General features: G+C 57.7%; 2 protein-coding genes across 2 annotated transcripts; one reads left to right on the top strand and one right to left on the bottom strand.

Annotated features, from left to right (window-relative positions):
- Nucleotides 1–714: 714 nt before the first annotated feature.
- Nucleotides 715–4,339, bottom strand: RND2 (Rho family GTPase 2). Its single transcript, XM_028519946.2, has 5 exons — nt 4,111–4,339; nt 3,549–3,636; nt 2,633–2,742; nt 1,786–1,920; nt 715–1,576 (listed from the first exon to the last, which is right to left on the bottom strand). Exons 1-5 carry the CDS (start codon nt 4,210–4,212, stop codon nt 1,322–1,324), a joined length of 690 nt encoding a protein of 229 aa, XP_028375747.1. The 5' UTR covers nt 4,213–4,339; the 3' UTR covers nt 715–1,321.
- Nucleotides 4,340–5,748: 1,409 nt separating this feature from the next.
- VAT1 (vesicle amine transport 1) lies at nt 5,749–12,766 on the top strand. The gene is made up of 6 exons (XM_028520723.2): nt 5,749–6,232; nt 9,016–9,223; nt 9,621–9,791; nt 9,886–9,975; nt 10,785–11,026; nt 11,198–12,766. The coding sequence occupies exons 1-6, from the start codon at nt 5,825–5,827 to the stop codon at nt 11,279–11,281; spliced, it is 1,203 nt and encodes a 400-aa protein (XP_028376524.1). The 5' UTR covers nt 5,749–5,824; the 3' UTR covers nt 11,282–12,766.
- Nucleotides 12,767–12,941: the final 175 nt, after the last annotated feature.

Here is a 12,941-nt window from a genome sequence, read left to right as displayed (position 1 = left end):
GAGGGGAGGGCCCAGGACGGTTCCTGGGGGAGAATGTCACCGAAAAGAGGCCAGTGGGACCCGAGCCAGGGAGGGAATACAGGACAATGTGAAACCAGACTCCCGCGAACACAGGCCAGCACTGTCTTTCCGGACAACGAGCGCTCCAGCCGGCCCCTCCGCCAGCTCTCCTTCTCTAGGGGCTGGGGGGTGACCCTAAACTCAGCTGATGCTCCGTCCGAAATCATTAAGGAACTCACAACGGAAGGGAGGGTGAAAATCCCTGCCCCCCAGCCCCACTCCGGGGACACCCCAGAATCAAGCCCCTGTCTCCCTGGCCAGCTTCACTCTGCTCAGGCTCAGCTTCTGCGATGTGGAGGCTCTGGAGGCCCTCCCTACCCCCACTCCCAGGGCACTAGAAGATTCCAAAGTGGGGGTGTACGGAAACGGTGAGCAAAGGGCCTGCACCCCTTCAGCAGGACCCTGCCCACACGAGCAGGGGCCCCAGCTGGGCTAAGGGATGAACTGCACATCAGTCCACTTCCGAACCCCCGATGGCTGTAGGATCGTCTGGGTCATTAATTAAGATGGATATCCCAAAATATCTCCCTTCCCCACCTCTGGCTCCTACAAGGACACAGCTGATCCAACCCGTGACTTCCTCTGCTTCTTCTCTGTGAGCCAGTTCTTCCTGAAGTCTAACTTGCCCTCCTGCTGCTAGAGATCGGTAGACTGGTTTTTTTTTTTGAAAGCAACAAAACTAAAGCCACAGCCGTTTTCCATGGACATGGGCTTTATTTGGGGACTGTTGGGGGAAGAGCAGAAGGAGCCAGGACTGGTGGGTATATGGGAGGAGAAGGGGCTTCTCGATTTGCCTTTTAATTTAGTGCGTTTTGCCTGGAGGTTAGGATGAGTGAGAACAGCTCTAGAAGTGAGAGGAGAGGAAGTAGAAAGTCATGGAATGGACACGTTTCTCAGGGAAGAAAGCCAGGACCAAGACACGGGGTCTGGGGTGGGGCAGGAAGGCACCCTTCATACGCTGAATGTCAACCGAGGCCACCACTTGATGACGCCAGCTCCCCCAGCCCCCTGCCCCATCCCAGCTCCTGGCCCAGACGCTGGCCCTGCTAGCTCCCTCGGCTTCCTGTGCAGAGGAGGGGTGTGAGGATGTGGGGGGTGGTGGTGGCACCCTCTGCCTCTGGGTCCCTTCCCTAAGAGGAATGCTCTCTCAGCCTGCCCTGAAGTCCCAGCCAGAGTCAAGAGGTCAGGAAGCCAGGGTGCAGGCAGGGGAACACGTGTGCCCTTCACCACCCCTCCCGCCACTCTGTCCCTCCCCTGCTCCTCACATGAGGTTGCAACTCTTGGCTCGATCCTTGTGTATCTCGCCTTCGTTCCCGTTCCCCCGGTCTGGCCGTCCCGCCAGCTGAGCAGATCGCTGCAGTCCCCGGCGCGAGTCCGTACGGCGCAGCTGCCTGTGACCACGGCCGAGGGAGGCCACCGTGGCCACGTGGAAGACATCCCTGACGCTGCGCTCGGAGGACCGGGAGGAGCACTCCACGTAGGACACGGCCCCCACCTGCTTGGCCAGCACAGTGCCCTGGACGGGTGGGGTAGGTAGGTGAAGGAAGTTATGAGGTCTCGCCTGCAGCTCAGCAAGGTCAGCGGGGGGCAGTCAAGGGATCGGGTCGGAGGTCAGAGGCCAGGACCAGGGATGAACAAAATAGGGTATTTTCAAATCAGAGACTGGAAGGGTCTGACATGGGGGGAGATCTGGGCCAGGATGAGGTCAAAGGTCGAGAGTCCCACCTGCTCATGTGTAACAGGAATCAGCCTCTGCTTGGACAGCTCCCTCAGTGTGGTGAGGTCGGTCCGCATATCCAGTTTACAGCCAACCAGCACAACCTTGGCATTGGGGCAAAACTCCTGAGTCTCCCCTTGCCACTATTTGGGGAAAGAAAACAGAGTTACGGAGGGGTAGGGGGAGGCACACAGTGTACCGTGCTCTGCACTAGGAGGCCACCCCGCCTCGCAGCACGCAGAGACCGACACCGCTCTGCACCGTCCTGTGTGGGAAAGGACGCGGGACGGTGGGCCTGGGCTGACAGCGGGGAGGGGGTGTGAGAGGAGGAGCGGGAAGGGAGGGCCCGGGTGGGGCTGTGTGGTCTGGGACCTGCTTCTCATTCAAGGGCTGTGAAGTGTCTGCCAGCCTGGAGCTTTGCCATTCCCACCCTCTTTCCCAAATTTGTTCCTGGGAACAGACCGATTCAGTCTCCCCTCCCCCACCTGGGAACTGGGGCTGCCTGAGCTGACTTCTGTCCTTTCACCGTGGGCTTTTATCATGGAAACAGGGGCCTGGAGAGGAGACCACGGGCCTTCCTGGGCTCCAGGAGCGGCATTCTCATCCCGCCCATGGGAGGCTCCCACGCCCAAGGAGAGGGGGAGGGTGGCTAAGAAATCTCTTGAGTACCTCTCCCTCCTCTCCCCCATCGCCCCCAGATGCCCTATTGAGCTCCAAGAACTGCTTTCCAGGAAAGGGGGGTCGGGAGGATGAGAGCTTCACACACGCTCCAGCTGATGGCTCACGTGGCGTCAGGCACGAACAAGCTTTCTTGTCTCCCCACCTGCCCAGTTTCCTGCCTCCCCAGGCTCCCACCTTCTTGAGGACACTGTCCAGTGTTTCTGGTCGGCTAATGTCGAAGCAGATGAGCACAGCATCTGAATCAGGGTAGGCCAGGGGCCGGACGTTATCATAGTAAGAGGAGCCTGAGGGAAGACAGCGGGGAGAGGGCAAGTGAGGGTCCTGAGTGGGGGGAAGGCCTGGAAGGGCAGGGGAGACCTTAGCAACCCTGGCCAAGGGACGCTAGGAGCAGAGAATAGAAAAGAGCAGTTATTAATGCCCATCAAGGAGTCTGGTTCTCCAAGGCAGGGACAGGCATAGGGGAGGTTAGATGGCAGAAAACAGCTCTCTGCTTCCCTAGGGGTTTCTCTAAAAGTAATCATTCAGTCTTTTCTGAAAAAGATTGAGAGCTCACGAGATCTCTCGACATTCTCACAAAAATTTGCATGTGCTGCCTGGGCTTTGACAGACATCTTGTAATGACCTCTAGGGGACCAGAGTAAAAATAAAAACCCTCCTCCTTTTCGGACAAGGGAGAGAGCGCTCGCTCTCCCATCCTCTTGGGGCTTGATCTCAGATTTCTATAGTTCAGTCTGGAGAAGGAGTTCCCACACCCAAAGAAATTCTAAATGTCTTTCCGAAACCCAGTCCAATCTCCTAAAAAACATGTTCCCAAATTAAAAAAAAAAAAATTCTCTCTCAACTTTCCCAGGTAGGCAGAATCCAGCAGAGGGAACTGGATACTAGGCTTTTATCCTTCAGGACGTGGTTTCTACATATGTCAGCAAGCTCTGCCTCAGTTTCCCTGGCTCTAACGAGAAAATGGATTTTTCCTTCCGCCTAGAATTAGATGTATGGGCTGAACTGACCTGAAGCCTAAATAAAGGTCTAGCCAAAGGAGGGGTCAGGACGGGGGCCCTGGAAGTCAGGGTGACCCCAGAGAGTTGGTTACCTGAAGTGTCCCACATGTTGAGCTCAATGCGGCGCTGGTCTATCTCAAAGCTCGCGGTGTAGTTCTCAAACACGGTGGGGACATAACTCTGCAGACACGGATGGGTCAAGATGAGATCCTCCAGTCTTCACCCCAGACAGATGCCCTCCTCACTCCCACACCCCGTCCAAGCCCTGCGCCTGGGCACAAGTTGGCTGGTGCTGGGCAAAGGGGAGATCCTGGGAGCGGTGCCTGAGGGAATCTATTAGATTCCCAGACCCTCTTCCAGCCCCTTCAGCCCCTAGTTCTTCCGCTCTCCGATGCCCAGGACCTCAGAAATCCCCCTAGCGCCCCCTCTGGGATCCTCTGCTTCCCCCAAACCCCATTCATCTCACCCTGATCCCGACTTCCTCCCATCCCAATCCTCTGCAGTCCTTCCAGAGCCCCCAACACCACCCCACGGTCCTCTGAGCCTCTGTCTCTCGTCCCTGCTTACCCCAACACCCACTTCTGTCCTTCCCCTAGGCGCCAGTCAGCCAACCCCGCGGCCTCAGCTCCCCCCTCCAAGACCCGGGTCCCTCACCCCTGGGTAGGCGTCCTTGGCGAACACCTGCAGCAGCGCCGTCTTGCCGCACTCCGCGTCCCCTACCACCACGATCTTGCAGCGGCCGCTCTGGCCCTCCATGGTCCCGGCTACTCGCCGGTCCGCCGCGCAGCCCCCCTCCTGGGTTCCGCTGCTGCCTCCCCCGCCGCCGCAGCTGCAGCCACTCGGGCCGCCGACACCGGCATCTCGCGGGCCCGCGCCGAACCCCCACCCGGGGCCGCTGCCCCCTTCTGCCCCGCCCCCAGCCCGGTGGCCGCGCCCCTGGCCCCGCCTCCCGCCCGCGCACCCGGGAGGCGGGGCTCAGGGGAGCTGGGGGGGGATGGGGGACCCCGGGAAACCAAGGCCCGAAAGCAAGGTTTTAGTGTGCTGTTGTGATCCAAGGGGCCCCTGCCGGTTTGGGGCGGGCCGAGCCGGGCTATTTGTCCGATTCGACTTCCTTGGGGGTGGGGGCGGGCAGAGCTTGGGCGAAGTTCTGAGGGGTAGGGTGGGATCAGCAAGCACCCGGAGCTCGGGCCTTTTGCTTGCTCAAGTGGGCACGCTGGTGTGCTAGTGCGGACACGCACGGGGACAACCATCGACTTCCTGAGCAGGAGGGGCACGAGGTGGTAGAAGAAGGAGGGAGCCTTTGGGGTTCGTTGTCCCTCCTCCATGCTCATGTCCCGGCAGGGAGTCTCGGGGTTAGGAGAGTCCAGACTCCCAAGACACCCACCAGGAAAGTGGTGACGTCAGGGCTTTCCGTCCCCATGGCAACGGATGGCCTAGTCTGGGGCTATCTTGACTTAACGGTGGGTCTGGATTAGCGGAGAGGCAAGAATGAGTTTCTCCAGCCGAGAGCAGGGTGAAAAGTTTTTGGGGAGCTGCGTCCTCTGGTGGATACTACGGGCAGACGGAGTTGGGGAGTGAAGAAGAGGCAGATCCAATTGCCCAGAGTCACAGCCCTGCTGGGAGCCAGAGACAAGCTCTAAGTCATTTCAGGCTTGATCGGAATCTAACAATAATGGAGCCGTTTGCGTTTATATGACATCTTTTACCTTTTAAAAGCGTGTCTTTGAACCGAGGATACTCGATTTAATTTTTATCTTTACCCTTTACCAAGCAACATTTTCACCATTTTACAGAAGAGAAAATTGAGAGACTGTGCTTTAACAAACAAAATCAATGGAAAGTGTTAACGACTCAATCTCCCTGCTCCAAGTTTGCCAGTGCTGGACTACACGGAATAGGTCACAAACGGGTCCAGTTAGGGTCTGAGGAACAACTTGGTTGGGTTCCGGTCCACAAGTGTCTGGCTCCCCAAATCTGATGTCTGCTCAGGTTTTAGGGTCGTCCTTCAGACTGCTCCTTAGTATGTTTAAAAAAATTTTTTTAATTGTTGTTCAACCCTTAACATGTTTTTAAATTACATAAGGCTTATTATGAATAAGTAAGTGAATTAAATCGTGATCTACATGACTGCAAGAATGCCCTCGCATGTGTCTGTCCGCAGTCAACCCTCAACTCCACTTCTCAGGATCCCGCAGCACGGGTACTGTGGCCCTGGCCCTTTAAGGGGGCGCGCGAGGCCCCGCCCCCGGGCCCGCCCCCCGCCCCTACGGCTCCGAGTCCGCAGCCGCAGCTCCTCCCGACGCGCGCCCCGCCCTCCCCAGCTGTGCACCCTCCGTCCAGCTGTGAGCGCACGTCGGGAGTCCCAGCCATGTCCGCGGAGAGAGAGGTAGCCGAGGTGGCCACTGTTGTGGCGGCGGCCGAGGCAGGGGCTTCGGAAGACGCCTCTTCCCAGCCCCCGGATGCCGGAGCAGCTGGCGACGCCCAGCCATCTACGGCCTCGGAGGGGGCCGCCGCCCCTTCGCAGCCGCCGCTGCGCTGCCTGGTGCTCACCGGCTTCGGCGGCTACGACAAGGTGAAGCTGCAGAGCCGGCCGGCCGCGCCCCCGTCCCCCGGCCCCGGCCAACTGACGCTGCGCGTCCGGGCCTGTGGGCTCAACTTCGCAGACCTTATGGCCCGGCAGGGGCTGTACGACCGGCTGCCGCCGTTGCCCCTTACCCCGGGCATGGAGGGAGCAGGAGTCGTGATCGCTGTGGGCGAGGGAGTCGATGACCGTAAGGTGAGCGGACCAGCCCAGGGGCCACTGGGTAGTGCGGCAGGAGTGGGCGGGCGCCGGGGGTGTGGCAGGGCAGAGGAAACTGGCACGACCTGGATAGACGGGCATGGAAGGCGTAGTAGGAAAGGAGCCTGGGTTTTGAGGCCAGTGGAGAACCGAATCTGTATTTGCGGGTGGGAGGGTGGAGACGCAGTTATCGTCCCCTTCCCAACCATTTTTAATTGTGGCCGCCGCCCAAAAGCGGCTGTGGTGGTGGTAGGTGTGTGGGGGGGAAAACAATAAGGCGCCCACGCGCATGCGCGCAGTGACCTTCCAACCCCCCCCCCCCCTCCGGCTCCACACACACAATCCCCAATAACACCGCACCTGTACCCCTGCCCACCAAACTCCCTGGGTAATTGTGGTCTTTGACCCTAATGACGGTTGGTGCCTCGTTCCTCAAGGGAGCTGGAGGAGCTGTGTAGTCGGAGTTGGGCGGGGGCACGTGGCCGTGCCAGAGCCCTAGTCACATGCAGCCCCGTGGTCTGTGGGTGTGTGAGGCGGCCCCTCCCAGAGCGGGACCGAGAGAATGAGGCACTCCCATCAGGGAAGAGAGGGAGCCTGCCACCGCCGGTCCCCTGGCCCTAGGCTGCCAGTCTGATTTTGGTGGTGGCCGGGGTGAAGTAGAGGGACGGAGTTGAGATTGGGTCTCTGGATCTTTGTTTTGGACTCTGTCTCCCGTGATTGCAATCTCTTCTCCGGCGACTCAGCCATCATCAAGTCAGGACCCCCACTGCCGCCCTGGGGAAGCTGGTCCAGGGGGCAGTACCTGCCTCCACCTTCCCTGTGGAGGACCCTCAGAAACCCCTGCGGTGCCCATTTGAACTGGAGTGGGAGGTGTGGCACCGGCAGCAGGTTGGCCCAGCTCTGCCGGTCTGTTTCTCCTTTTCGTTTATCACTAATCTTGGCTACAACCCTGGACACCCGAGAGTTCCAAATGACCAACTTTTGCAGAGATCTCGGGTGAGCCTGTGCACGTCATTTGTTTAGGGCCTTGCAAGAGAGGCCTCTCAGATGTGGCGTTTGTCTTGCTGGACGTGCCAGTCCTAGATCCCGGAGCTGGAATTCTTGGATTGATTGTGCGTGCAGGCATCTCTTCTTTAAAGGGCTTCTCTGTGCATTCAGTTGTGGCCCCACCCTTTCCACTGATTTCTAAATAATCCACTTTTGAGAAGGTGCTCAAAGGAATTTTTTTTTTTTCATTGGCCAGGAGTCATAGGTCATGCCGATGCTGAAGGCCACCCACCTAATCTCCCCTCCCCACACTTTCCACTTGGTAAATACAGGATATCCTGTCCAGGGCAAGAATCTGATTGTAAAAGGCTGAGTTCTGTGGGGAGAGCCCTCCCTGCCTCCTGATATCAGGGCTGACCCTGCCCTGTGATGGGCTGAGGGGGTGGACATTTAGTCTGGGGAAGTGGGGAGCCTAGTTCTGGGCCAGATCTTTGACTGGCTACCGCCCAGTCTGACCACTGCACGTTTCCCAGTTCTCCAGGGTGATTGCGGAATCTGTTAGCTTTGAGTCCTGGGACGGAATTCCCCAGACCTCCTGGCAGATCAGTGCTTACGGGGAAAGAGCCCAGCCTGCCTGCCCTCAGTCCTCCTCCCTGATGGAATGTGAGGCCTTGAGGACATGAAAAAGGGTGTGTGGGGGACTCCCATCCTCCTTCCCTGTGGATCCCCAGTCTCATTAATATGCGGAATTCCCATCATTCCTGGCAGGGACTAAGACAGACCTGGGCTGTCCCAGAACAGCACCCACACCTCCCTCTCCACGCTCTTCAGAGAGTGAGGAGAGGCCTTCCTTTTTCCCTGAGAATGCCCAGACAAGGGTTCCGCTTTCTTTGCCCCCTTTTCTTCCTGAAAGGAGGCTCTCCTGCAGGTGGCTAAGATTGAGCAAAATACCTTTTGCTGGTGGGAGGGGTTATGTGGCTCTCCTTGCCCCTCCCCCTGCTTCTGGGTGAAAGTGGGCCCTCCCCCCTGCTGACTCACACACTTCACCTGAGGTGACCACACCCAGCCCTAAAGTCCTCAGAGATCTTTACCTGTGCTGAGATATGGCCCTGATCCCATTCTCCCTCTTCCTTCAGTTACTGGACGGGTGACCTCCCCTCCTAGCCGCTGTTCCTGTCATTATGGTTGTCATTATTATTAGCTAACACTACTATGTATCTACCATGTGGCCCACATTTGGCAAAAAGAGAAAAAAAAATCACTAAGTGATTTTTTGCCGTCTAACCCTCACATCTGCCCTATTTTACAGATAGGAAAACTGGGGCTCAAAAAGGTTAAATAATTGTTTATTTGCCCAAAGTCACATCACCAGTAAACAGTGGGGCCTTTTTTTTTTTTTTTTTAAGAGAAGCAGTTTGATCTCTTTAACAATGCTTCAGGCTGCCCTAACTGTAAGCTTCTTGCATCAGGGACCTGATACAATAGTGAAGTCTAAGATCTGTGAGGTGGAGATAAGGATAGTATCTACCTCAAAGAGCTGGCGTGAGGATTAAATGTTTATATGTGAAACACTTACAATAGGGCTTGGACCTTGGTAAGTGCTCCATAAAGGTAAGTTACCATTGTTTGTGATGACATCGTTATTTTTATTATTATTATTAGCACAACTACTGCTGCTGCTTCCGCTGCTACTTCATTCCTAGGAAGAGGGCCTTGTACATAACAGAAAATCATAAACTGCCAGGGGGTGAATGAATGAGTGACCGAATCACGCTCCTCTTCCATTCTTCAAGGTAGGGGACCGAGTGATGGTGTTGATCCGGTCGGGCATGTGGCAGGAGGAGGTGACTGTTCCCTCGGCCCAGACCTTCCTGATGCCTGAGGCCATGACCTTTGAGGAAGCCGCCGCCTTGCTGGTCAATTACATCACAGCGTACATGGTCCTCTTTGATTTTGGCAACCTGCGGCCTGGCCACAGCGTCTTGGTACACATGGCTGCAGGTAACAGGCCCCTTCCCTTTATCCCCGCTCCTTACGCCTCCCAGATTTTCTTCTAGGCCCCTGCTCTGTGGCACGTCTGGACTGTTGTCATGGGAACAGTGGCTGCCTTGGCCTATGGCGCCAAGGCCTCTGCAGGATTGTTGCTGTGGCAACATTCAGGCACCAGGTCCAGCCTGGTGTGCTATCCATAGCAACGTGCCCTCGCCCAGCACCCCTTCCTGGGCAGCCACCCTTCCCCCCATTCTTAGCCATGGAAATTGGACGTAAGATGTGGGCAGCAAGTCTCCAAATGAACCTGGGCAAAATGAGGGTGACGGGTTCGGTGCTTGAGAGGCAGGAACGGAGAGGGGTGGCTGGGGGACTCTGTAGCCCCTCCTTGTGAAACGTCTCGTTGCAGGGGGTGTGGGTATTGCTGCCCTGCAGCTGTGCCGGACGGTGCAGAACGTGACGGTGTTCGGGACGGCCTCGGCCAGCAAGCACGAGGTGCTGAAGGAGAACGGGGTCACACACCCCATTGACTACCACACGACTGACTACGTGGATGAGATCAAGAAGATCTCCCCCAAAGGTGGGGTCAGGGCAGGGCGTGGCATGGGCTAGAGAGGGGGTTTCTAGGCTGGGGGATTCTCATGCTGTTCCTGGGCCCCCTTATTCCGTGACAGGTGTGGACATCGTCATGGACCCTCTGGGTGGGTCAGATACTGCCAAGGGCTACAACCTCCTCAAACCCATGGGCAAATTGATCACCTACGGTGAGTCAGTGGCAGGGATGGAGGGGGGAGTTAGGGGGGAAGCAGGGTGGGCTATAGGGGCACAGGGCTTGTGAATGAAAAAGGGGCAGCCTGGCCCTGGCTGGTGTAGCTCAGTGGATTGAGCAGGGGCCTGGGAACAAAAGGGTCGCAGGTTCAATTCCCAGGCTAGGTCACGTGCCTGGGTTGCGGGCCAGGTCCCGGGTAGGGGGTACACCAGAGGCAACCACACGTTGATGTTTCTCTTCCTTCTCTCCCCTCTCTAAAATAAATAAATAAAATCCTTTTTAAAAAGGGGTGTTGGCAGCCTGGACGTGGCATTCAGATCTCTGCCTCCTGGGCGCAGCTACCGTCATTTTCCTTCACAACCTTTCATGCAAATCACAGTGAATTCTGTGTTCTTTCTGGGCTCCTGTTTGGGGATTGTTCCCGACGCGAAATCAACCGGTCTGCCTTCCTCTGTCTTACCCTCCTGCACTTCCTGGGCAAGCTGCATTTCCTTTTAAAAAAATGAGTCTCATACATCTGAAACAAATACAAAATAATATTGAATGTAAACCGTAACTGAAAGATAAAATTTAAAATATCTATTTCACCTACATGAAAATAAATAAGTAAAGGTTAGGACCATTTTTGAGTTAGCTGGAGTCTTTTGGGGCCTGGTAGCCTGCAAGTCAGGGCTTACCCCGGCACTCCCCGGCACTGGTGTGGGTGGTTGTAAGGGGCCCCTCGGGGGCGGATGAACGTGCATCCAGACACACAGGGATGCGCCTGGCACCTGGGTTCACGGGCCGCGCCTCCTTGTCTCTCAGGAATGGCTAACCTGCTGACGGGCCCCAAGCGGAACCTGATGGCCCTGGCACGCACGTGGTGGAATCAGTTCAGCGTGACAGCCCTGCAGCTGCTGCCGGCCAACCGGGCGGTGTGTGGCTTCCACCTGGGCTACCTGGACGGCGAGGTGGAGCTGGTCAGCGGCGTGGTGGCCCGCCTCCTGGCTCTGTACAACCAGGGCCACATCAAACCCCACGTTGACTCTGTGTGGCCCTTCGAAAAGGTGAGTGTCGTGGCTGCAGTGGCTGTGCTGAGGGGGCCTGGGCAGGACTCTGGGAGGCGGGGGAGGTCCCAGGGTGGGGGTCCTGGGAGGAGGAGAGCCTCCTCCTCTAGGCTGGCTCTCGGGAGGGGGTGCTGGATGGCACTGGGAGCAGGGTCTCGTCTTCTTCTTCAGGTGGCGGATGCCATGAAGCAGATGCAGGAGAAGAAGAATGTGGGCAAAGTCATCTTGGTACCTGGGCCAGAGAAGGAGAACTAGGGCGGGGCTGGGAGACCCCTGGGACCCGGGAAGAGAGAAGCTGGGAAGCCATTTACGTGGACCGCCAGACCCTCTGCATTTCGTCGTGTGTCATGAAGCTCTGCTCTCTCTCTCTCTCCCCGAGGTCTCCGCGGCGATGACCTCTCCCTGCCCTATTCTTTCTCTGTAGCCAAGGCTGCCCCCTCCCTCCTTCCTGCCCTCTGAAGAGGGTGGGAAGTGACCACTTGGATGTCTGGGCCCTGCCAAGGGGACAGGGAGGGTCAGAGGGAGACCGGCTGCTTCCTGCCCCCACCCTTTCCCCGGGCCTGTTGTGCTGCTTTCGTGCCAAGGTTAGCCAATCCCTTCCCGTTCCCTTCTGCGTGCTTCCGCCTCCGCCTCCGCCTCATCCCCCCTCCCGCCCCTGCCCCACGACCTCCCCAAAGAATTGAAATGTCAGCTCAGGATATGGGGCCAATCTGTGTGAGTCCAGCACGTCCCTGTTTCGCCCGAGTGTCCCTTCCGCCCCAGGCCGACCGGTGCCCACCTGTGAACCCCCTTGCCTCATGGCATGGCCTCGTCCTCTCGTCCCCAACGTCTTAAGCACAATTGGGCTTGTTCCACCTCCAGGCTTGCCGCCGCTCTTAACCAAGGTTGCCTCTTACAGCAAGCGCGGGGTCGCACCTGCTCCCCCAGGGAGGGACGCGGAGCCCCCGCCTTCACTGAGTTCTCTGGATTTGTTCTCAGTGCCTTAGCAGTGGAAAACCTGTGCTTGTGTATGTAGGGGGGGGGTCCCTGTCTCGCACCTCCTTCTCCACCCCGGTACTCCCCAGTGCCTTCCTCGTTCGGGTGGGGCTGGGGTTTTGCCGCTCCCCAGTCCCACGACACTGCCAAAAATCTGTGTGTGCGCCGGGGGTGGGGGCGGGGTGGGGGCGGGGAGGGGGGCGGCCCCTCACCTCCGGGGCTCTGTGCCACGTCCCGTCTGTCTCGGCGGCTGTCATTTCTCTATCAGTGCTTGAGGAGAAAGAGGCGGGGACGTTTTCTCAGCCTTGCAGATAAGTGTGGCATTCACAGCCAGAGCCCTGGGAGGCAATGCTACTATTTGTTGTTCTGGGACCAAAGTAAAAATTAAAGCACATCCCCCCTCGGTCATGGGAGGCTCCCTGCCCCCTGCCTTCTCGGAGCAGGGCGGCACCTTTTCCAGCTCAGCCCCAGACTTCGTTTACATGGGTGGGGGGAGATGGAGCAGGGGAGTAAAACTGGGGGTGGGGGGCGGTGGCGGGGTTAGGACCTGGGCCACCGGAACCAAAGCGGGGACTTCCTCGGGTAGGGGTGTCACTCCCTCTGCTCTCTAAGCTGGAATTAAGAAGGGTTATCGCCCCAGCCTTTGCCCACGGGAGGTGGTGGGGAGGGCTCAGCCTCTTCGTTGTCTAAGTGAGGCCTGCGTGGTGTGAAGTGCGACTTCTGCTTCTGTGTACCGCACCCCATTACCGAAGCTGCCTTTTGTGTTTGTGTCAATAAAAAGCCAAACCCTGTTCCTGGATGCCGCCGTGTAAGAGTGGAGGGGAAGGTGAGCCCGTGAAGGACCAGTGCTGACGGCGGCGGACAGTTGGGGTTTCTGCCCCGCCCCCACCCCAGACCGTTTCCATGCCCGAATCAAGTTTCCTTTCATGAAATAAAATGA

Source organism: Phyllostomus discolor, chromosome 8, assembly GCF_004126475.2.
Source record: "Phyllostomus discolor isolate MPI-MPIP mPhyDis1 chromosome 8, mPhyDis1.pri.v3, whole genome shotgun sequence".
In the NCBI taxonomy this organism is placed as follows: Eukaryota; Metazoa; Chordata; class Mammalia; order Chiroptera; family Phyllostomidae; genus Phyllostomus; species Phyllostomus discolor.
The sequence above is the reverse complement of the archived record's forward strand: the minus strand, read 5'-3'. Positions and strand labels throughout refer to the sequence as shown.